At 40.7% G+C, this 24,795-nt stretch overlaps 4 protein-coding genes across 7 annotated transcripts; 1 reads left to right on the plus strand and 3 right to left on the minus strand.

Annotated features, from left to right (window-relative positions):
- Window positions 1-4,437: 4,437 nt before the first annotated feature.
- Window positions 4,438-11,519, minus strand: LOC137963688 (ubiquitin C-terminal hydrolase 15-like). 4 transcript variants are annotated; one of them, XM_068810851.1, is made up of 14 exons: window positions 11,158-11,519; window positions 9,007-9,566; window positions 8,274-8,640; window positions 7,798-8,194; window positions 7,542-7,696; window positions 7,343-7,431; window positions 7,091-7,176; window positions 6,839-7,001; window positions 6,525-6,648; window positions 6,250-6,407; window positions 6,066-6,150; window positions 5,763-5,975; window positions 5,340-5,401; window positions 4,438-5,248 (listed from the first exon to the last, which is right to left on the minus strand). In XM_068810851.1, exons 2-14 carry the CDS (start codon window positions 9,297-9,299, stop codon window positions 4,576-4,578), a joined length of 2,865 nt encoding a protein of 954 aa, XP_068666952.1. In that variant the 5' UTR covers window positions 9,300-9,566; window positions 11,158-11,519; the 3' UTR covers window positions 4,438-4,575. The 4 variants fall into 4 exon arrangements, with proteins under 4 accessions (XP_068666952.1, XP_068666951.1, XP_068666954.1 ...); XM_068810850.1 differs by having other exon boundaries at window positions 9,007-9,571; XM_068810853.1 differs by lacking the exon at window positions 11,158-11,519 and adding an exon at window positions 10,810-11,133.
- A 4,534-nt stretch (window positions 11,520-16,053) lies between these two features.
- LOC137963690 (alkaline ceramidase TOD1) lies at window positions 16,054-18,551 on the plus strand. Its single transcript, XM_068810858.1, has 4 exons — window positions 16,054-16,333; window positions 16,419-16,622; window positions 17,057-17,617; window positions 17,848-18,551. The coding sequence occupies exons 1-4, from the start codon at window positions 16,099-16,101 to the stop codon at window positions 18,201-18,203; spliced, it is 1,356 nt and encodes a 451-aa protein (XP_068666959.1). The 5' UTR covers window positions 16,054-16,098; the 3' UTR covers window positions 18,204-18,551.
- Window positions 18,552-18,640: 89 nt separating this feature from the next.
- On the minus strand, window positions 18,641-20,053 carry LOC137963691 (uncharacterized). Its single transcript, XM_068810859.1, has 4 exons — window positions 19,591-20,053; window positions 19,285-19,431; window positions 19,115-19,192; window positions 18,641-19,037 (listed from the first exon to the last, which is right to left on the minus strand). The coding sequence occupies exons 1-4, from the start codon at window positions 20,008-20,010 to the stop codon at window positions 18,831-18,833; spliced, it is 852 nt and encodes a 283-aa protein (XP_068666960.1). The 5' UTR covers window positions 20,011-20,053; the 3' UTR covers window positions 18,641-18,830.
- Window positions 20,054-22,410: 2,357 nt separating this feature from the next.
- On the minus strand, window positions 22,411-23,795 carry LOC137964025 (uncharacterized). Its single transcript, XM_068811286.1, has 5 exons — window positions 23,582-23,795; window positions 23,347-23,495; window positions 23,131-23,259; window positions 22,962-23,033; window positions 22,411-22,852 (listed from the first exon to the last, which is right to left on the minus strand). Exons 1-5 carry the CDS (start codon window positions 23,775-23,777, stop codon window positions 22,583-22,585), a joined length of 816 nt encoding a protein of 271 aa, XP_068667387.1. The 5' UTR covers window positions 23,778-23,795; the 3' UTR covers window positions 22,411-22,582.
- Between the last annotated feature and the right edge of the window lie 1,000 nt (window positions 23,796-24,795).

Consider the following 24,795-nt stretch of genomic DNA (forward strand, 5'->3'; position numbering starts at 1 on the left):
TTATTCAGAGCACAATCTCAGTTATTATCCACAGCTTACAAAAACAAAAAATTGGCTTTACAAAATCAAAGCTATTCTCTAATTTTCAGCACATCAGAAATAACTGTAAAATTTCAGATCATATTCTCTTTCAAGTTTCATCACCAACCCGATTCAAGAAAAGACGGAGAGAACAGAAAAACCTGTAAAATTACAATCCCATTTTTGCTTTCTCATTTTTCTTCTACCGGAAACAAGATATCTCCAAAAAGAAGACAGGAGGATAACCAGAAAAGAGATTCAAGAAGCTTAATTGGGTCTACGGATTAGTGGCGGATTCATCGCAATAGAAGTTGATCGAGTCAGGGAAGCTGTTGTGGCACGAGGATGAACCGGAAGGAGGGACGTAACCTTTCGGCAGCATGGCCGAGAAGGGTCTTGATCCCCAGTAGTCGGTCTTCTTCCTCCTCCTGTTCTTCGCGACGCCTTCATTCAACACATACGGCTTGACGTTCTTGATCTTGAAAACTTGGTATTGAATCGGCGCAAGTGGAGGAACATTGCCGTGGATTCTTTGAGAAGGAGAGGGAGAAAGCAAGGAGGAGAAAACTAGAAAGAAGAGCAAGGTCGAGACGCCCAGGAAGTGGCAGAAACCCATGAGAGATAGGTTTTAGGTGGAGATGCATCTGCATTAAGAGTTTAAGCAGGGTAGAAGAAAGAAGAGGAAACGTATCGTGGATCTCGTAGGCGTTATTCGTACATACTGCTGCACACGGTGTTAAGTCTTGTATGCAGCTTGAAAGGGTGGTCAAAAGATATCAAGAAAACATTCCTCCTTTTTTCTTTCTCTATGCGTTATTATTTTGAGTAATTATTGTTATTCCTTTTCTATAAGTCGGTTTTTTTAAGGTTCTCTTTCTCGGGGTCCTATATCAGAGCCTTTCCTGTACTCGATGAGCCCTTTATCCTTCTTTTGACCTTCCAAAGAGGAGCACTTGTCTCCATTTTTGTTCAGGTTCTCCGTTTCCTTCCTTCTCTCAGTTCAAGGCGCGACGCAACGAGACGTTTTATTATTATGAAAGACAGGTGCGTGACAATTCATTTGCTTTTGATGGGTGATGAGACTGAAGCGCAAGAAGACGTGGGTCGCACAATACAGATCGATCGAAATAAAAACAATTTTATGCGGCCACAGCTTAATCATCATCTGATCCAATTCCAACGTCGTCTCCCCTTTCCGCCGATGGTTAAGAATCATATAATGCAAGATTGTAGAGACGAACTATACTCGAATCACGTTCAGGTTTCTACTTCATCGCTACTCACCCGTAATTACAGCAACTACAGAGTAAGTAACGGCATCGGCTATAATTAGTGCGGTCTTACTTTAAATCGACGGACCATGTTTTGGAATCCAGCTCTCTTTTTTTCTTCTAATCGATTGTTTTGAAGAGCAAAGCAGAGTGAGGTTTCTGCAAAGGAGGGTAAAAAGAAGCTTAGTGATGGACTGATGGGGTCGCACTCCCTAGTACTGAATCATTCAGGGCAGGGCCCCATGATTTGAAAAAAGCATATTTATCAAGAATCCAAATCATGCGCTCGTGAATTGAATTGTCTCCAAGTTTGATTAAAGTTTGATGAGAAAAGCATAGCATAATCCAACAACAAAACAACAGAACCAGACGGAGCTTCAAGATACTGCCATGGACATCCCCATTAAATTCGCTCAAAAGTAAGCTCCAGAAGAGCACCCTGTTGAAAATATGCAAATGGGCATTCACTTTATAATTGAAGAAAGGTTTGGAAGGGATGGATACGTTGAAGAGGGTTGGTGGTTTATAATTGGTGGCTGATGGGGACTTCTCATCCCTGTGGGCTGAGGGAAGTTCCTTTCGTCTTTCTCCTCGTGCATGCCATACTGGTTTGATCAAATTTCAATCATCGGAGAACCACTTCTCCATCAATGAACCAGAACCCGTCTTCTGTTCAAGCTGGGACCAACAGTGTCGATGACGACCATGAACGTGAAGGGAGCATTCAGTCACTCTCAAGTCTCAAATGCCCAATGATGAATGCAATGCCGTGTTCCGTTAAGAGACCCGCCAACTCGCATGCAAGCTGGAGATTGTGACTAATGATTTCACTGGGCCATAATACGAATGATTCCTATCGGATCAGACTTTCTTCACATTTCAGCCTGAGACGAATTGATCAGGATCGGTAATTCCTATATAAGTTCGCATATATAATTCAAATATGAATATTAAATCCTATAATTCTGAATATAGCCATATGAATTCAAATCTGACGAACAATTAAGGTTACACTGTTAATATGTTTCCATCAATTGTCTGCTTGTTACAGGTTCCAGACGCTGATGTTTTCTTATTCTGATAACTATGGTTGACGCTTGAAAGTCATGGAATTCAGCTCAGAGGTCACAGAAAAATCGACAATTGTCGTTGGAGAGTCAACGATTGAATCGAGTGGTGGACCAGGCCATGCTTTCCAACTGTTCTTTATCCCTTCTCCTTCTTCGTCCCAAGCCATCATTTTCATCTTTTTGATCACTTTCTCTTTGCTCCCACCTTAGCGAACTCCCCATGTTATGAACACTTACCATGGCCTTTCGGTTTCTTATCTATACGCTCCCAGAAGAAAGAAAAAAGCTATAACTTGCGACAGATCGAGGCAAGAGTGACCTTCTCCTTTCTTTACTGGACCACAACTCTATGACGCACGGACCTACCCACCTTTTTACCCAGATTGGTAGAGACTGATCGAATCCAGCATGATAGCTGGAGCTCACTACCATGTATTATCATCTCCTCCGTGAAGTGGGATTCTGGGCCTAACGCGTTAGAAGAGCGCCCGAGAAACTTCGCAAAAGACGGTTATTCTTACCCACTTTTTTTTAAGCGACGGAGAAGAAAACAAAAGGCGGAGCCGGTGCCGGAGAGGGGATTGGTGGATGGCCCCGCCTCTCGTGCGCTTGCATCGACCGGTGGCTGCAACTTGACGCGAGCCACGACGTGACCCATCCGTCGCTTTCTGGTTCCCTCTTCCCGACGACGTCACCGCCATTCAGTGGTGATAATGGTTGTGTATGTTAGTTTATGCATCTAGTCAGCCGAACCAAAAGGGCTCGTTTCCAACTTGTGATTAATGTCTGGTCGTAGTCACCCAAAAACAAACAAAACAACGAATTTCTCCGGTCATCGCTGTGGGACTTTTTGGTCATTTTTGCGGCTGTTCAGAGGCTCTTCCGCTCCATTTATGTTCTGCGGTTCGATGTGGAGTGTTTTTGCTCTGGCCATTGTGGGTCTTCGGCAGATCGTTTTGCTTTTCGTTTTTTAACACCATCTTCTCCTTTAAATAGAGCTGCAATTTTCTGTTGGTTCATCATAATATCCCTTCCCGGTGTTCCGGGTAATACCCTCCGAGCTGGCTAGTTTTAAGTCTTGAACTATTATTCCCGATTGATCTTCAATTCTTCATTGTTTATAGACAAGACGATTAAGATCAGCCCATCTGCAATGCATTTGCATTCTTCTCCTTGTCGACGGCTCGTTGCTTTGGGTGCCGCCCTCGGCTAGCGAGTGGTGGTTGCATCCTTGGCTCCTGGCAGCTCTTTCAGCGGCTGTCCAAACCCGGGTCTTTGGTCACGGTTCAGGCTCCCTTAGATAGCACAACAAGGCCAGGAACAGAAAGGCAGAACGACAGGCCAACCTGTTTGCCGCTCTTGCCTCTTCTCTAGGCAGCACATCCATGGTTGCCGGAGCAGTTTACTAACGTTTTGCATGGCAGATGCAGGTCTGTTTTTGGCCCGACATACTACTAATCTTTCGGAACTAGTACGTAGATTCTTGGCGCCTTTGTCGAAAAATAATTTCATATCAAACAAGTACGTATAGTACGTGTGTCTTATACTGGAGTGGTTTATGTATGCTAATTGTGTGAGAGATTCCCTGGGAGATGTTGGGGACTTTCTCTCTGGCGGTTGGTGCCACGGTACGCGATAGAAACCCACCACGGCAGTTTCTTCTGAGCTGATTTCTACTGCCTTTTTGACGAACGACGTGTTCGTTATCATCTACTGCTTCCTGGCCATATCTCTCATGGCGTATGGCTTCTTCAACAAGGACCTCTTTCTAAGTCTCTTCTTCATCGTTTACTGCGATCAGTGCCGCCTGAGATTGTGTTTATACATAAAAATGTTTTAACTTTCAGGGTCCTTTCTGGACTCGCTCCTGCTTGTAAAAAGACTGCTGTAGCTTCAAATATTATTCGATAAAACTGCAGGAATTAGAAGATGTCGGAGGATAACAAGAGCTGGAGAGAGAGATGAAGGCTGAAAACGTAAGCAGCATGAAGTCCACCAATTTATCTGAGGGCCATGTTTGCGAAGATTCTCTTCTTTGGAAACTTCTTTTGTTAGTTGCCCAACAATTCAAAACATGACCTGTATGCCCCATCTCACTAAAAAATATCTGAGGCATAACCAGTTCAAAAGACAGGGAGCGAGAGCAACCACATAGAATGAGGCAGCTCATAAGCCTATGCCTACAAACTACAGAAAGAATCTACCTACTAGTACTAAAGTCCACAATGTCCACTAGTTTGGACAAGAGTAGCTTTGGGATTCCTCCCATATCTTACAAACCTGCTACAGTTGCTGGCTGGCAGGACCAGAGATGGATCAGCCAAAGAAACACTGACCTCTTCTGAGTTCTTTCCCGTATGTACAAAACTGCCAGGCCGAGGGCCCTGCACTGAAGAATCCAAAACAAAACCCTTGCTCTCCGAGAAGAATCTTGTGTGAGGCCTGCAAGGTGAGTACATTTTACAGGAGATGGTGCTGTTGTTGTATTCAGGTATGCCCAAGGTGCTAAATAATGATGATACTGGGTCCCCGTTTAAAGTGTCACTATAATCTACGGTGCTAAATGAGTCTCGGGTACTCTCAGTTGTGAAAGAGGATTCATCTGAGCTGGTGAAAAGAGACCAGTCACTCGATGTCGCATCAGAATAATCTGTGCCTGGTGGATCTGCATAATTGCCACCAGCACTAGAATACATTTCGGGTCTGGGAATTCTTCTCCCAACAAACGATGGGGACTGTGATGAGTGCGATATGTTACCACCTTTGCTACTATGCCCTTGTCTCGGAGATTTATGACATTTGGATGTAGCATTTTTTGCCGAAGCTGATGCTTGAACTGGAGCAATGCTACCATTACAACAAACTCTTTGAGGGCGTGGGTAGGACCTGAAGAAAAATCCAAGAGGAACTTACATACAAAATACAGATGGAGATGAATGATAGCAAATAGAAGACATTCCTTTTTTTTTTTTTTTACCTCGAGTAGAATAGGATATATGCACCTTCAGACATAACCTGACTCATTGGAACTGGCTCAACCTATAAGACAAATTTGATAGTCAATGAAGAAATCCTAAACAACAAACACAAAGATGCACAATTTTGAGGAAAAAGAGAAAGATAAAATAAAAGTCTCAAATTTCAGAAGATTCACATGACAGCGCCGCCACCTGAGCAAAGGAGAAAAAAAGAACAATCTCAAGCTTCACTCACAAGACGAGCTTACAGAAAGACATTATCAGGGTTTGCCCATCAAAAAAACTTTTGGACTTGAGCTGTTCCAATATATAACTTCTGAGGTTCTTCAATATACTTACTCCTTGTTCAATTTTCTATTTGGGACATCAAACTCCAAATCGATATAACGACTGAGATAGATTACTCAATGTTATGATGTTACCTGGGTGTCATCAATTTTGAACCATATGCCTTGCACATCTTTCACATATGACACATAATGGCCAGAGAAGGACGCATTTTGCGTATCTAAATGCACAACAACACCATATAGCATGTAAAGGGGAGGACTGTCACCATTGCCCGTCATAAAAGGAATCATGTCCAGCATATCAGGAAATGTGATGCATTTATTGATTTTTCCATATTTCCCTGTCTGGAGGATCAAGAAAGAGATGTTTAAAAAATTATTGTCTTAGAAAATGATGAAAATTGAAATAATCACAACTGGTATAACTTTCTTCACCTGAAATCTCTTCAAAACAATCGTGAGAATGTTTGGTGCTTCATGTATGCTCAGCTGTTTTCTGGCTTTAACATATGCAGCACACCTTCATTGTGAAACACAGAGAAATGAGTACCAGCTACGACATGTGATTTTGGTGAAAATTGATGGATAAGTTCAACAAATCTTACAATCAGGATCATACCTTCCACATCTATACATATTTTCACCATCCAAATCCTCAGGTGCAGTAAACTGAGTAAGCGCATCCTCCAAAGACTCCACCCAACCCAATATTTCTAGCGTAAGATCCATAATGTTCTCATACCGTTCAGACTCATGGTGACATCTCAGACACATAACCTGGTAATACATCAAAAGATCAAAATTGCATCAGAAAATTAGATATAAAATATTTGTGTAGTTAATCAATGAGGGTGTCGGGAAAACTTGATATTGGAGGCCAAAAAATAAAAAAACCTTTGATCTCAGGCGACCTCCAAAAGTATGTTGTATAAATGTGCTTTCCTGTAATTTTGGGTCAATTTCCTTCTCACTACCCAATCCTTCGAGGCATATAGATTGCATGGATGCAACAAGAAGCCTGAAATGTATAGCCATATCAACATGAATGAGAGAATTATAACTTTAAGATCAAGATGCTGTATTAGTTTCTAACATTTAAAAACAGATGTAAGAGTTTGATCTGATAGGATTTAAAGGAAAGGCCCAAGTTCTTAATCATTTCCTTCAATGACATTAAAAAAATATTTAATGTTACATGTTTCACACACCTTAAGAACTCATGAGCATCTTCTTGATTCCCAGCACCCATGCGGCAACCAATGTTACGCATGCGTGAAAGAATTGGGCTAGGAGATAAAGGACCACCACCTTCCCGCATCATTGCAACATGCTGCTCAAGCTCACACATAAGACACCAATCTCTCTCTCGGCCTAATATATATTGCAGATAGGGAGTTAAGAAAACACAAATCCAGAAGCAGTTACTTGTATAGACTAGCTCATAGTTAAAGAGAAATTACAGGCACTTGAATGTGATCTCCGAAGAAGGTAAATCATGAGGGGCTTTGTGGATGTCAAACATTGCAATACAGCATTTGCATAGCAGCTGCAAATATTAAACATAAAATACGTGATTAAAATGCTTCGTACTAGGGCAACTAAAGATGCTCATTCACAAAATCTATGTTGAGCCTTAACTAAGACTTTAGGTCTAGTAGTTTAACAATATCGGTGGTCAAGTTACTGGAATAGGCCAAGTGATAAACAACCACCTGTTTCCACAATTTAGAAGTCCTCTGGGCGACAAATCCCAGACTTCGCATTGAAAGAACTTGACAAATTCTTCATAAGGGAACAACATCTGAAGTGTCAAAACAAGGAGCATCCAATGAAAGCATTTATCATTAGTAATTCAATAGGAAAATGATCAGAATAAGTTAAGATTATTTTTCTGTCTGGCAGTGAAATGACCTTATATCTGTTAACACCGTCACTTATAGCAGTAATACTATCTTGTCTGGGAAATTTTGGCAACTTTTTTGGGCCCACCATCTTTGTCATCGACTTTGAAATGTCATTTGTCTCTTGCACCTTGTTGTTCGTGGAAGCACTCATAGTTGGAGTTTCTGATCCAAGATCAAAGGCCAAAGAATGAGAAATAAATAATACATACTTTATAACAAGTACGGAACCATCTAAGTTTGAAACAAAGTCCAAGATAGCATACTGGATTCACTTGCTAAAAATGACCTCCTCTGTCCCCCTGAACATGGGTATGCTCTTGAGACTTTTGCCAATCCATGTGATATGGAACCTGAGGTCCCTAAATTATAAGGACTCCTGGACTTTGAGCTTCCTCTGACAGGGAGTCTTTCATTAGTGGAGCTCACGTTTTCCTCCTTGATGAAATGACCATTCTCCGCAGTGTAGTATGGAATGAGTTCATGTGAATCTGTGCCATTTCTGTCTAAATAAGGTGAATTGCAGGATCCACTGCTTATCTCTGATAAGCCTCCATTTTGGTCTGGAACCTTGTAAGGTGGACCACGAGCAGTTATTGGCGTACTGCTGGTGCTCTGCTTTATCAGGACATCTGATGAAGCAAAATGACTGTCCTTCCCTAACTGAAATCATCACAAGGAGAAGTGTGATTACTAGAGAAATAGGTCAGGAAGGAATAAAGCCAACTTTAGGTGTTAGAACCTTGTGCCTCACAAGAGCTTCCTTTGATTGAAATGCAATGGAAGGCCCACCATTGTTGGCCTCCTCTATAGAAATAACAGGATTATCTTCAGTCTTTGCCATTTCCTTGAAGATTTTCTGGGACATCCACTTTTCCGAATGCTTTCTGTCTTTAGTAGTACCCAGGCATTCATCAACATCAGTGCTAGATGTGACAAAAGCTGCATCTTGTCTTAGACTATCAGAAACAGGCCTTGAATTCTCCTTCAGTAAAACACTCTGTTGAACAGATTCTGAATTTGAGGCTGAATCCGAGTGATAATCATCCCTTTGCCAGCATTCCAGCTTATGACTTTGCCTCCAATGGATTATTTGGCAATTCCCTGAACTGCAGATAGTGATGAGTTATGCAATTTTTTTAGAAAATTGGAAAAGATATACAGCCTCATGAACAGAGGCTATAGAAGCAGAAGTAATCCCAGGTGCCCTGGTTGTTGGTTGGAATCCTGGAGGTAAATGTCTCCAACAGCCAGATTAAAATTGATAGCTATGGAGTATTTAATGAATAGCTGTGGGACTACAACTCTGACCTCCAGAGGTCTAAATCACATGCCAACACGTTCTGGCATGAGAATGCTGCATGAGTCACAATTCTAATGCTTGCTAAGAAAACATAAAGGAAACAAAAACGCATATCCTCCCTACATGATACACATGATGTTTCTGTTTCAGTGGGATATTAAAAGAAACATACCAGTATCTAACTGATTTGCATCTAGAACACCGAGTAATGGCCGGAGCAAGACATCTAGCACACTCATGAGACCCAGATTTTGATGGAGATCTGACAACTGAAGGAATGACACTAGCAGTTGCCATAGCCTCTACCTGAAAAGCTTCTTCAGCTGCCAATTGAGCAAGCATGCTTATCCTGGCCTTCTTCTTGCTAGTCTCATTCCACTTGCCAAGTAGAAAGTAGGTGACCAGAGGAAGCACAACCAAAAAGAGAAACAAAACAGGTATATCGGCTTCCCTTGGCTCAAGCATGTCCCCTCCAACATACTCATGTCCAGTCCTCTCAAGTTTTTGTCAGAGAAGAAACTGAAGATAATTGCAATGAACTACTACCAGTCCCATGTCATTTTACATAAACATCCAATATAACATGTTCATGATCCCCTGAAGCAAATTAGGAGTCTATGTTCTATGTTAAGTGAACTGGGCTGTCAATCTAATAGCAAGTATCTTTCTTTGATAACAAGAATGAATCCTTGTGATATATATGACAAGCGGATCACATTTGAATTGAAAAGTCTGCACTGGAAAAGTAAAAAAACAATCAGAAAATTACACTTGTACATATATAAGTAAAGGATGAAGAGAAAAGATGAGATGGAATTAACTGATGGCGCATCCAGAACAGACACAACTAAAGACAGTTAACTTAAATGTTCTTGAGCGGGATATATGAGAAAATCATTAATAAAATTTCTATTTTTGAACAGCATGTAAAACATCATGATTCCAAAAAGGAACTTTCAGAGCATTCTAATGTCTATACTGTTTAATTCTGTTCAGCGCTATAAAGTTCCTGACAGCAAAATAAGAGAACAGGAGATCATCACCAGGTGATAGAATAAAGACACACGAATCTAGTTACAGAAAAATATAATAAAGCCCGTTTCACCAAGTCCAAAGTAAATATTGAAATGTTAGAGGACCACAAGGGAAAATAGCAGCAAAAAACCCCCACAACAAGCAATCCAGCTTTCTGCATCCTTCTACGAGCTCCACCATTATTTAGGTGAAACTAAATGCAAAAGAAATCCACAAAGCATGAGACAGAGAAAGTGAGAAGCTGTGTTTTTGCATTCAGATAGTAAAAGAGAAATCAAGGAAAATCACGACCTCTTTACAATCATAAAAGAGAACAAAACTCTTATAACCTACACCTTAGCCCAAACAATTAAAACCACAAAGTTTTTACATCCGACTCACAAGTTAACATATTCCCAAATATGTAAAATTGATTAAAGAAAACTCTTTTTAACTTCAATGAAACTGCAAAATGTACATGCACTCCAGAAAATCCCAGCTCTTAGTGGAAACCCATTTGGCATCTCTGCCTGGACTTGTCACCTGACAAAGAAATTGAGAGAAAAAAAAAAAAAAGAGATAAATCCCGTACAAAAGATAAAACCAGAATGTCTTTGTTTTTCTTCCCATAGATTCCACAAAAAAGCCCGAAACTATTTCGCATGAGTTGAGCACAATAAAAACCAAAACCACGGAATAAGAGCAGCGCATATCCAAGATTTCAAGGGAAAACCGCTCCAGTAGTGCTTCTCCCTGCCGTTTCCAGGCTTCAGGACGGAAAAAAAAAAATAATAATAATAATAAAGATGCACATGCTTTCTGAAAATATGAAGCCATAACCTCAGGCTTTTAGCTACATGATTCCGAGGAAATTGAACATATTTCCTGGTCTGAGGAGGAGTAGAACAGCCAGAAAATCGAACTAACAGTTACAATAAAACTTCAAAGAAAACCACTTTACCAAAAATTTTACATGCAACTTCATCCATCAAGGGTACAAAAAAAGTAATCGGAGTAGCCCACTATCAATGTCTCCACAAAATGGTCTACAGAATCCGGCATTTGCTACACCAAGATTCTACCATAAGTGACATTCGCAGGCAAAGGAAAACAAACAAATCCGGCCATTAAGTTCAATATTTCACCCTCTCCAAGCTTCTATTTTAGGAAAACAAAGGCCGAAAAGCGAGCAAAACAAAAGAAAGCCATATTTTTTGTACAAACCTCTCATGAAATCATCCAGCCCGAGTCCAAGATTCCACCAGAAATGATGTTATATTTAAAACACAAGCAGTTAACTTTCCCTTACCTTGGATTGGGCAATAACTAAATCTACGGAAGCAAAGTGAACAGCTTCCGATTACTTGATTCCTCTACAGTCAAACACTTCCGAGCGGTACCTCTGCTTGCGTTCGACACACCCACCCCTCCTTGGACGAAAGATCATTAACCAGCAAATAGAAAACACGAAGAAACAAAACCCTTTTTCTCTTTTCTTGAAAAAATTCAGAAGAAATTCCTTCCCCGTCCTCTCCGGCCACCCAAAGAAATAGAATAAGCTTTTTATTCCGTTTTTCTTTTCTTTTTTATAATTCCTGCTCAGGCTGCTCCTCGCAGGCCTGCTGCATGTACTTGGTTCAACATCTTTCTCTTTTCCTTTGCTTTCTTTTATTTTTTACTCTCGTATATGGAAAGTACTGTCGACATTTTCTCGGGAGAAATTAAATTCTCGCTGCTGCAAGAATCAATCTAAAGATCTCTCTTTATCCATTTCGAGAGAGGAGTTCACCCCATGGTGGGGGCTACACATCTTCGGACATCCAAGTCCGGCGTGGTGGCCGCGCCTCAGGCCGTCTTAAACATATCGTTTTCAACTCGAAAGGTAGAGGCTTGTTTCGTCGTCATAAATTATCTGATATTAAACTCCATTACATGGTCCGGTACTCAAAAGTGAGGCTGAGTCACTGACTGTACCTTCAAACCCCAAATAAGATCTGATGAGATGGAGTGATTTGAATATACCATCATTTGCATCATCTGGAAAAGCAATGAGGGCTAAGGAATCTCTACGGACTCGGGAGAGATGAAATCGAAAGTAATTTTTTTTTTCCTCTTTATGTCGCAACGACTTGATGTGAATACTAGGCTGTAAGAGATCAGCGCAGAACCTGGTTTTGTCATCAGTGAATAATTTTAATAAGTAGCACAAAAACAGCTTCCTGTAGATGACTTGCCGCAGTTACATTGCTAGGTTTAGATGAGAGTATTTTCAACAGTGGAGTTGGTATAAACGGAGCTTGCTTTTGTTTGGCTAACAAGTAAGAACTCTATTCTTTCCCCCATTAAGAGCCTCTCGTGTTGTACTTTGTTTGACTGGTGATATCCCCGTTTCGAAACCTAATCATAGTCTGGAACCCATGACTCATTATTCATTCTATACTTCCTCTCTCTCGTTTCTTCTTCAATTGAATAGGAATTCCCAATGCGAAGCAGTTTGCCGTTCTGATTGTTAGTCCAGAGTTGATTTTTTTTTTCTGATCAAATCGATCGATACTGGGTCAGCTAAAGCAGAATCACTGAGACCTAGTCTTTTCGTCTTTGTCAATAGAATAAAGCATGCTCTATAATCTAAATTTAGTAGCTACAGTTTAGAGTGCCAATCGAATCGGGAGCTATGAATCGTTAAAGTTGAGTTTTGACGTGGTTGCATTGCCAACATAAGGACCCACCACCGACCGTCTCCTCCCTATAATGGCAAGCCAAACGTCTCCAGTGATCTCCTAATCCTACTTTTGCCTTCTGCAGTGCGAATAGAGCGCGGGGTAGATGAACCAATAATTTGTATAAACAGGCAAGAAGAATCAAAAAGAAATTGGTCGGACGAGGAACATGGGTTATCTGATTGTACTGCGACCCCTCACAAACCACGAGGGCCACCGTGAAATTGCCGGCGGATAGCCGATTACGCCAACATTCCTTTTAAAATAGTGTATAAATGTGTTAAATCACAGTTTATGTACAGCAACTCTCTCGTACAATAATGATTCCGATTTCTGACTATTTTCCGATTCCGAACAATGAATACTCGATCATGGCGGCAGTAATCAAAATTCCAGTGAACGACCCAGGAAGCCTCTTCTTCTCATCGCATTCACGGATCGGACCCAAACTGGTGAAACTCAGAAAATTTGCATTCTTTGTCAACGACTCCTTTCAAGAAAGAGGAGATGGTCGCAGTCGCATATGACACACCAGTTATCACGCCTCTCCTTCGCATGTTTTCGCCGCCTTTTCATGCTCCCAAGAGAGAGGGAGTCTAACAGTTCTGAAACTAGGCAATAATATTTCATTTGATGGGTCTTAAAGTCCATGGGAACTCCACCGTGATCTCTGTATTCTATGAGCAGTTCATATAGATTAGCATATTAAACTATGGGTAAAAAATAAACAAAGGTGAGAGGCATAACTGACACAGCTTAACGGGACAAATTAGGATTAAAATACATGGGTTTAGGTGGTGGCAACATCATTTTGTCACAAGATGACATGTATTAAGTATTAAGTAAAGAGCTCAATTGGGAATGAATCTGTAGAGGTTTGACTCCTTTTCTATGATAAAAGGGATCGGCATTTTAGATTGCAGAGTTTTTAAATGGGGTTACATTCACAGGTGGGTCTTTGATTTGACTCGTGGGCAAACTTACAAGTGCAAAAGCTAGCTTCATTTGCCATTAGATAATTGTTAGAACTAAGCAGCTACAGCTTTCTCAGACATACCTGGATATTGCCCTTTATTGAACCTGAATAAATAAAACCATGTTATTCTATTTCTTCTACATGCAAGAGGCCTTATTGAGGATCCTACAGGCTAAATCATAGGAATGTGAATTGGAAAGATGTTTTCTAGGTAGTTCAATGAAGTTATCCACAAAAAATTAGCCAAATGATATCTACAACAAACAAACTAGCTAAGGGTTTACAACACCTAGCCAATACATAGGACTTACAATAACCAACTATTAGGTACCGGCACCTAGACCCACTTAAAGGATTTTCAATAGTACCCAATATGTTTATACAAGTCTTGATTGGTTTATACAACAATATAACGCCCTGAAGGAAAATACAACATTGGGAGCGGTAGGAAGAATAGTAACACTAGCAACGATTGCCGACGTTGTTGGCAAGAGCATCAAGTGGGAATGAGAGAGACGAAGAAGAGACGACTGTGGCGATTTCCAAAGACAACGTAGGGGGAGCCTGGTGCGGCCCCGTCTAGGGTGGTTACCTGCAAAGCAGACAACGGCTGTAGCAAGAAGGGGCTATAGAGAGATAGAGTTGGGAGTGATTTCAATGGGAAATAGGCAAGGGGAGACGGACCAGGAGAGGAAAGAGAGAAAGGCACAAAAGTTACACATGGTTCTTGCGATAGGGAGCGGCGATGGTGACAACAAGCGAGGGGTGAAGAGTCGAGCCTGGGTTTAGGGAGTGGTGTTGCGGAGGTCGGGCCCGAGGTTTTGCTTCAATGGGGATTTCTAGCAACAACGAGTTGGTTTTGATTAATCAATTGAGAGCTCTCATACCGTATAAAATTTAGGAATTGAGTATAATATTTATCATGATTTTTGTTGATGATTAGACATGTTATACAACAATGACTGTAGAAATTACAACTTTTTAGAGTTTGAGTCTATTTGGTACTTGTATTTCGATCCTTATCCTTATCTAATTAGATCTTTATCCTTATCTTTATCATTTCTCCTATTATCCAACCACATTCGCCCATCATTAACCCATCCTTACATTGGCTTATGATTCATCCACTCTTTAACATAACCTTACAAAAACTTAAAATTTTAAAGAAATATAATAAGATATGAAACATAAAATAGATAGCATAATAAAATTATAAAATTAAACAAAGTCTAATGTCAAGAAGTTGGCCAATACATCCTAAAAAACTAGTCGTTTAAGTGCGGAAAGCCAACCTAATCAAGAGGTGGACCGGAACCACCTCTGACACCCATCCCGCTCCTCGCGGGATTCAAAGGCGGGACATGCCGGACCTAACTCTAATACCATATCAAGGGGCTGGCCAATACAACCTAAAAGACTAGGCGTCTAACTTAAAACTCTAAAGCTAAGTGAGCTTGGACTAGAGTAGTATTAGGATGGATGACCTCCTGGGAAGTCTTATTGGCTAGGCGTTTGACATGGTATCAGAGCTGGACACCACGTTTCGTGTTCGAAATCCCGGCGGAAGTGGTAGGGAATAGGAATGGTGGGTGTCATAGCTAGGTAGTTCTTGTTCACCTGGGTTAGGTTCTGTCCACCCTGGTCCGCTGATGAGTTAGGTATTTAGCTTTCTGCACTTAACAGACCGGTCTATTGAGTTGTATTGGCTAGGCATTTGACATGGTATCAGAGCTAGGCGTCCACGTTCCGCGTTCGAATCCCGAAGTGCAGTGGTCAGAACCCGGGAACGGTGGGTGTAAGAGTAGTTCCATCCACTCTTGTTAGAGTCTCTGTTTTCCGCACCTAACAGATCGATCTTTTGGATGAGAGTAGTACTAGGATAGGTGATTTCCTGGTCTAATGACTTCAGGTTAACCTCACCAAGTGATACCACATACTAATATTATACTATAAATATAATTGCCCAACCCACTCTTGGCGGTGGGCCGACTGGTAGTTGGATCGTCCCAGTTTCATGTTTCACCTATGTTATAACTAAAGGTACATTTTGTTCGTCGTCCTCGAATGATGTTGTCGCATCGGTGAGAAGAAAGGAGATCCAGAACAGACAAAGGAGTGAGGCCCAATCCACCAAAAGTCACAATCATGTTAACAAAAATAAGCAATAATAGCTACGCAATTGGGCCCATGTGATTCCAATTCCAACAACTTCGGCGGACGCACAGACGTACACGACCCATCGTTTTTACCTGAATACCCCGGTTAACGTGTCCAATCCCGATCCGATTTGACCGCAGTTGTTCTCTCCTTCCAAAACTAATTCGTAACCCTCTCATTCATATCTATTTATCCATTTTTGCCCTCAAATTCTTTTTTAATTTCATTTAAAATGTATATATCGAAAACTTAAAAGAGAAGCGTGGGCTGGCGATGCCATTACGACCTCAACTACCTTGAGAAGTTAAGGGCATATCGGGCATTTCGACTTCACGAACATTACTGAAGGCTTCTCTCAGGCGGAAAAAAACACGAAGAAAGGTCAACAGAGAAACCAATGACAGCGCCTCTGCGCTCCCAAACCAAACTCCTCTGCTTCTCTCTGCTCTATCTCTTCATCTCCCTCTTCCTCGCTCTCTACACCTCTCTCACTGCAACAAAATGCATAATTCATACCCATTCCTTGGATTCGATATCGAAGCCTCTCTTCTCTTACCCCAAAGGCTATGGACAGCACAAATATGCGATTCCAACCATCCATTCCTCCTGCGATTCTCCTCTTCGTTTTTCAGGTTTCTCACGAAGATGCCGCTTCTTTTTCTTTATTTCATCTATCTTCTGATCTCAAGGTAACCGTTTCTTTCCTATGTTAACCAGATTATGAGGTAGTTGTGGAGGAGATCAATGAATTGTGCAGGAACTCGTCGCATTTTTCCTCTGCTTTGAGATATAATGAAGACACAGCGGATACTTTCGCGGGAAATTTCAGTTACCAGAAGAGGAAATCGTACTTCCATTTGAGTGATGATGAGAAGGAGATTCCATGCGGGTTCATGAAGAATTTTCCGATTTCAGAGACCGGTTTGTAAATTTATCTCCTCTCTCTTTCAAGTTTTTCCATTTATGGTTACCAACGCATTGCCTGTTTCTGATCACAGTTCTCTGATGGTATTTTCGTATAAGAAACTGAATTTTGACGCCGAAAATCCGTCGTTATTACATATACACTTACAATTAAATTTTGCTTGTATGAAATTTCTACTTGCGATCTCTTCGATACACTCAACTTCGATAGAGGAAACGTCTGCACGCAAAACTGTTAATACCCATTAAACGGTAAAAGAAATAAATGGCTCCGCAATCTGCTGCTTAAATTTCAGGCATTTACGAGTCTATTAGCAGCAAATCCTAATGAATCATTCAATTTCTGTTCTTGTTTTCCCTTTTTTTTTTTCTGTATCGTATAGTAGAATCTTCTCAACTCTCAAACTTTTCTATTTTGATATTGGATACAGACCGAATGGCGATGGAGAAATGCAATGAAGTTGTAGTTGTCTCAGCAGTATTCGGAGATCATGATAAAATCCGTCAGCCAAGAGGCGTGGGAGGCAGAACTCCGGAAATAGTTTGCTTCTTCATGTTCATAGACAATTTCACCCTCCAAGGTCTTAATTCACATAACATTCTTTCAAATACCACAACCGAAAACAGATTAGGAGTGTGGAGAGTAGTGCAGATTCTGGGTGATTTGCCTTATAGAAACCCAGCCATGAACGGAGTTATACCCAAGCATCTGATTCACAGGCTCTTTCCAAACTCAAAATTCAGTATTTGGTTAGACGCAAAACTTGAGCTGACAGCGGACCCATTAGTATTGATACATTCTCTTCTTCTCAAGGATAAGTCGGATATGGCAATTTCGAAACATCCATTTAATGTCCACACCATGGAAGAGGCAATTGCAACTGTGCGGTGGAAGAAATGGGATGATGTTTCGTCGTTGAGGATGCAAATGGAGACCTACTGTGAGAACGGACTGGAGCCATGGTCAACTAATAAGCTCCCGTATACCTCAGGTGCTTCGTCGTCGCAGTAGATGCATTTTTGATGATTTTTCTCTTTTCCCTTCTTTTATACAAGATGATAATCATCGAGGGGACCGCTTTCTTTTTCTTTTTTCTTTTTTTTTTAAAGCTTCTAACGTAGTTGTTACGCTTCTGAAAGTGAGAAAAATAACTTGAAATTGCACCCATTTTTTTACCTTCTAATCACCTAACTTTTGACAGTGTGATCATCTGTGTTGCAGATGTGCCGGACACTGCTCTGATATTGAGAAAACATGGAGTAGCCTCAAACTTATTTTCTTGCCTACTATTCAATGAATTGGAGGCATTTAACCCAAGAGATCAACTGGCTTTTGCGTATGTGAGAGATTTCATGAAACCCAGATTGAAAATCCACATGTTTGAGGCAGAGGTGTTCGAGCACGTAGCCATGGAGTACAGGCACAATCTCAAGCGTAACGGAAAAGCCTCCCCCTCTTCTTTTCCTTCTTCCTCCAAAGAGAGGTTGTTAAAGACAAAATGGGTCACCTCGGAGGCGGTTGAAGTCAGTAAATGTGGAGAGTATCTTTCTAGAATGTGGGGGGAGTCCCATGATTAAAGCGTGAGAAAGCTACACCAAGTACTCGGAGGAAAGAGCCAGCAAACGATACAAGCCAGAGCGGCGTCGGTGAAAGCTATGAATTTGCCAAAGACGAAATGCCGCTTTGGTTACTTTTTGCACCATTGATGTTCTTTATTAGAAGAGTGGTCCCTTCCGCTCTGTCGCATCTAATTCCGTGTCGAATGGCGGCGGTCCCTTTCTCTTCCCGTGAACCATCGGAACTGAATATCACAGCTGGGTTGTTCCAACTACACCTTGCAAATGCGAATTATTGGTAGCCATTTGCAAAACCATCGATTTCAGGGCGTGGAAATGCAACTCCCATTTTCTTGACGTTTTTTTTTTTATCGTAGTTTCCTTTTTCTGGGTTTCGTAGTTCGTGAGTTCTTTGATTATTGATCGCAATCACGAGAGGAAAATAGTATACCGATCAGTGTACGCTTAATTTACAGCATCTGGTGCAACGATACCAGGTTCAAGTGAATTTCATTTTTCTGAGAAACAAGATTGAATGAGTAAAGGCTGCTCCCTAATAACAGTAAAGTATTCCAAGGGGAAAGAAAAGAAAGGTAAATCTTCAAGTTCTTGGTTCTTGGGGAAGAGATTATGACATATGCTAGTGATTTAAAGTTTGAGGGGTTGTTTTTTCTCAATTTCTTTTTTAAGAGACGTGATTATGGTTTGAAACTCCTTGAAGTCGTCGCATGCTTCTGGGAGAGCTTGTGCTTCGTCTTCAGAGTTTCGCCTCATGCAAAGCTCCTGAAACTTCAGAAACTCCTGCCAGTTTTTCTCCGCGTTTGGAATGTTGCCTTCCATAACATCGAAAACAGCCTGCGTGATTCATCCATCGAAAATATATTTTAATAGTAAATTTATAGGTTTTGATCATAAGGTACATGCAGTTATACCTTATAAAGTGGACGACGGGCATCGGATATATAATCTTGTTGCAAGCACTTGCAGGCTTTAGCTGACTTAAGATCTCCCTGAACGAGGTAAATAAATGATGTAAGGTCGATATCAGTACTCGCAGACGCAGGGTTTTGAGATAAAAAGAGGCACTTGAACTGAAACAAACCCCATAAATGAGCATTTCCACCAGTAGCATGTCGAGCTCGTATGCCTCGTGGACTTGTTTGTTCTCCCAGGCCTTGTCCCTGGCATCTTTTAGAATCTTCACGGCTTCATCATCCTTCCCGCTCATTTCCATCTTCGCCACCAGTCTCTGTTCAATGAGTCAACTTGTATGTCGTTAGGTTTGGAAGACAAGCAATCGTTCCACAGGATGTTAAGAGAGAGAGACGCAAAATAAGGCGAAGAAAGCCCAGAAGCAAAAACTGAAATAACTCATAAGCGTTGGTGATGAGGTATTAATAAGGTAAACCTCCAACTTGTTGAAGTCCATATCCTCCTTGGACGAGAGGTTTGACAGTAGTTCTTTGGTTTCTTCCTTGGCCTTCTGGAACGTGGAATTGTCCACTTGAGCATGTTGGGCATCCAATACTCTCTGCAAGACCGACCTTCCTCCTCGAATAGCCGACAATGATAAGCACTTTTGGGAGAACCCACGAGCCTCCTTTCGGCTACGACGATATCTGCGGCCAATGGCAATGAGGGCAGCGGCCGTGACCGCCACCATAACGGCTCCTTCGAGGCGTTGCCTGGTCACTTTGTTAAAAATCCATCCCCAGAACGACTGGGATTGTCGCTGCAGTTTCTGCTGTGACTGCTGCTGTGACTGCTGCTGTTGTTGCATATTACTCTCTACATGAACTTGTTCGCTGACAGCTTGAACAAGGGACATTTTGTGCCTTTGTGCTGGCGGAGAAGGTAAGACGGATAGGAGAGGTTGGAGGGCTTTAGGGGCTTCAGACGAGGAGGCGAAGTTCTTAAAGGGAAGGAGAGGGTTGCGCAATGTTGATGTCTTTCTTGATGAGATTGTAAAGGATTAGGATGCCCTAGGAAGCTCTCGGAGAAGAAATATTAACGTTCACGCATGAGGAAGGTATCGTATCGCTTCTCTTTCTTGCTTTCTTTCTCAAGCATAGCAGCAAATCAGACGAGAGTAGCAATTCATCACTACCCTTCACCGTTTCTTCTGCAGCAAAAACGGTGGCATTGGTTTCGTCATTTCCGACTTGATCAGTCACTCCTCTAGATGCTGCCGGATCACATTTTGTAGCTTGCCATGTAATTAACTGAGAGAACAGCGTTTAATTTGTTAGATTAGGAAAGTCTGGGGATCCTTTGATTGACTTCTACTCTTCTTTTGCCTTTACCTTTCCCAATTTTCACTTAATATGTAGTGGCTTCAACTTGAAGTCATTTTTTGAGTCTCTCTTCCTACTTTGAGTAAATGAAAATAATAATACATGTGTTCTAATTATTTCTTAACCTTTTCACTTTTAAAAAGCATAGGCAAAAAAAAAAAAAAAAAAATAGAAATGTGAAAATCAAAAGCCCTTTCTTCATAAAAAGCTAGTCTTGTTGCAACAGGTTATTTATAAAAGCAAGGTATTGATTTTGATTGAACTTATGCTCATGTTGCTATATTTGATACAATTAGACTTGTTCTAGTTTTAGCTACTAGGTTTAAATGGAATGTGTTTTAAACTAATGCAAAATATGCTTCTCTAAATGCATGAATTTTTGGATGAAGAGATTTATGTGTTGTAACCACAAAGGTATGAGATTACTTGAGAAGAGAAAAAGATATATACATTGCAGAAAGCTCTTTACGGTCTTAAACAAACACCAGAGCATGGTGCGACCGCATTGATGGTCATTTTGTTTAGAATGGATTTGAAAAGGGAAAGAGTGAGCCGACCATAGTTATCAAGTCAAAAGATCTTTGGACTGATGTAGTATTTTCTTTGTTTATTTTTAAAAAATGAAATATTTTAATTCGGCCATCGTTCCTATATGTTCCAATTAAGAATTGATTATAGGGGAAGTGAAAGTTCATGGTCGGATTTGTTGAAGCTCGATTGGTAGTTTATCATATCTTGCTAACACTAGATCAAACATTTAGTTCACTACATTCTTTTTATCTAGGTTTATGTAGAATCCAAAAAAGGTTCACTTTGGGGCACTAAAGAGGACCTTGAGATACCTAAAAGGAACAAATAATTATGGGATTTTATATGCCTAGACTAACAATTTTTACTTTTATAGTAACTCTGATAGTGATTGGGCAGGTTTACAATGGATCGAGTGCAATATAATGGTCCTCGAAGAAGCAACAATCCACAACATTTTCATTATCGGAAGTTAAATACGTTGCAGCTACTACAATTGTATGTCAAGCCGTATGGATATGAAGGATCTTGGACAATACGAGGCATGATCAAGAAAAAGAAACCATCATCTTTTGTAACAATTGGTCCACCATTTCAATGACAAAGAATCCGTATCATGGCCGCACTAAACCATCATCTTTTGTGCCAATCAATCTACCATTTCAATGGCTAATCAACCTATATACATGACTAATGGAGATTTCTTCTTTATCTCAACTTTTCGCTCAAACACCAAATAATTGAGTTTGAAATATGACATCCATCACGTAGGCTCAATCTAGCCCAATTCTCTTAAACATTTTAAAATATTTTTAAAAAAATCATAATTTTTTTTAAAATAATTATTTATAAAGGTATCTATGGGAATCAAAATATCTATAATTTTGGATATAATCAATAATTTCTAGGATATTTTGGTTTTCATAAATTAGAATGTTGCCCCTATGATGAGATTCAATTGGAATGAAAACATCGAACTATGTTGATAATATAAACTCTCCAAAGTGGGTAGATGCATCAAACAATCTATTTATTTGATTGTTTTCGCTCCAAAAGAATCATGTACCTTAAAAAAACTTATCGGTCTTAAGATCAAAGGATGTGAAATACGAAGGTGATCGGATTCATGAACTCAAAGGCCCAATTACTCAATCAAGTGGCCATTCATCCTATGACTTACACATACACGATTGTGTATGATAATGTGATATCAAGCCAGTGTATTATTTTAAGCCCAAAACTCCATATGTGACCTTCTAATATAAAGAGGTTTAGGTTAACTCTCCCATTTCCACCATTATCGACCCAAATAAAGTTTTGAACACTAAGCTCAAGGACAAGTACTCGAAGAATTAGAGAAAAATGAGTAATTTTTTTCTTATGAAAGTCCTAGTAAAATTGGAAAGTAAAAAGAATGCTCATCTTCTTTATATAGAATTGATCGATGGAAGGCGGAAGCACATAAACGATTCCACCAAACCCAACAACACAGACAACTAAATTCAGCGCAGCTGATGTAGAACAACAAGCGTTTACAGTAAAAGCATGGGATCAACTATGATTCCGAACAGACACAACTCAATTAGTTGTCTGCTCGTTTTCTTGGGGCTTCCCGTTATCTTTGGTCTGCTCGTTTTCTTTGGTGAGCACCTTTCTTGCTATCAGATCGTTCAATTTCGTGGTATATTCATGAAGTTTATCAGTTGACTGCTTAGCGGTATTCTCATTCAGGAGATTACTAAAAGCTTCATCGAAGGGGCCTTTCTCCTGGAATTTTTGTTTAAATTCAACCCACCATTTCGTGCTTTCCTCGTTGTAACTGTCTGATATCAGAGCACAAGCAACCGCCTGCAAAATGCATTATTACAAAACGAAGAAGGTAGCAGATCAGGTATTTTGCAAGGTAGCTCAATCTCATCTATCGCAAAGATTTAAGGAGTCTTTTAATTTCTTTCACCTTCAAAAGGAGAAGAGTATCTGAAGGGGCAGCCTCTCGAGGAGGGAGATCCACAACTTCTTGGTACTTCCCCTGGAATGATAAGCAAATGCAAAATCTCCTTCTTCATTACTCGCTCGCACCGCAAACCTGAACTACACTTCAAAGGAGACTTGAGAGCAGAATTTACCTGGTACAGCAATGTTTCTGCCAGCATGGTCTCCAAGCTATGCTGATACTGATCAATTTTACGCCATTCTCTCAGCAAGTCCTCCGCCTCTTTCAAGTGTCCAGTCTTTATAATCTCCATACAGATATTCTGCCATAGATCAAGTTCCTGATTAGCCCACTTATCAGGCTGTTTTTCTTAACACCGAGAGATTCACTAAAAAGAAAACAAGTTAACCTTGATTTGGCGCGGGTTTTCTTTATAGGCGCTGATGTTCTTTGATAACTGCTTGGGTGCCTGAATGAGAAAATCATGGTCCGTAAACAACCTCTTGAAGGTGGCTGTCGGAGTGGTGGAAATGGTGGTCTCCTCGCGCTTCTCAATCTCTGTCACAGAAGTCAAATATGTAGCTTATCTAATTGAATGAATGAAACGAATTACAGAAAAAAGTTATATCCACAACGAAACTAACCATCTTCTTGGTTCTTAATTGTTAGCCTTCTCGTGCTTCTCAGCCACGACTGTGCTTTGCTCTTTGGGAAATGCAAAGGGCTTCGAAGACCAACGCTTTGGCTGGCCCGTAATTGATTCTTCCCGGAGTCGGTCAAGGGGCTCCCGGTTTGGAGAGATTTGGGGCTTTGAGTCGAGCAAATCAGAATAGCCGCCATGGGTTCGTCAAGAGGGAGGAGATTCTGGCTCTAGTAAGTAGGCTGTGTGGAACTGAAACCTTCTTGTTGCTCTTAAATACTTTCACAAAGGGAATCGACTACAGGCTAAACCTGCCTTTGGTACTACGTTATGCGAGAATCATTTTATATAGGAGTTTCCCGTCGGATGCAAGGCATACTATGTCTTTCTGCTTTAATGGAACTTCCTGCAAAACGCAATATTACTTGAGTCTAATTTTTTTCCTTCTTCAGTTCTACCGAGAGTACCTTTTTGTCTTGGTATGAGGTCAGCATACATGGAAAGGAAAAATTATTAAATTATGGATGTGCAAGCCTCCTCAAGGCTAAAGCCTAGCACGAAGTAATGTTACAGCCTAGTGTCTCCAATTTGATATGATACGTAGACAACCCATTAAGAGGGGGCACATTCGCATGGACCAGGAGAATGTCCGTGCTATCTTCTTCCCTTGCTCCCTTGTTTCCCTCTTAACGGTCTCTCGATGAAGCAAACCCTCTTCCCAGTTACCGCCATGACCGATGAGGACGGAAACAAGGTTTTGCAGAACAAAATTTTATAAAAGAGAAGAGGTACTCTTAATTTGCACGATTCAAAGTTGCAAGGTAGAAGAGGATATTTTTTTCTTTATCCCTTGCCTGTATCTTGATTGATGTATGGAAGGGATCGACAGAATTTTTCGACAGTAGACTGATCGCCGCTTCTACGGCTTTCATCGTCATTGTCAAGCGGTTCCAACTCTAAGCCTCCATACTAAATTGCAGAAGCCGTTGAAGGGGAGAGTGTTGGAAAATAAAACGATCTCTTTAAGGGTCCGTCTATCTCTCTATTAAACGTTTTTGTAAGTTTCTGAAATTTTCTTACAGAGATGGAAGAAGAAGAGTATCTTCTATAACTCTCTCCGTATTCTTCTCTATCTTTTTTTTATCATTTTACATAGTTTACATAGGTATTTATAGGTAACAACGGTGAATAATCACCACATAAGTCTCTGTTTAATGG

This window comes from Aristolochia californica, unplaced genomic scaffold (assembly GCF_029961685.1).
Source record: "Aristolochia californica isolate CCGP_79_NKW_82.1479 unplaced genomic scaffold, dmAriCali1.0.hap1 SCAF_4, whole genome shotgun sequence".
Classification (NCBI taxonomy): domain Eukaryota; kingdom Viridiplantae; phylum Streptophyta; class Magnoliopsida; order Piperales; family Aristolochiaceae; genus Aristolochia; species Aristolochia californica.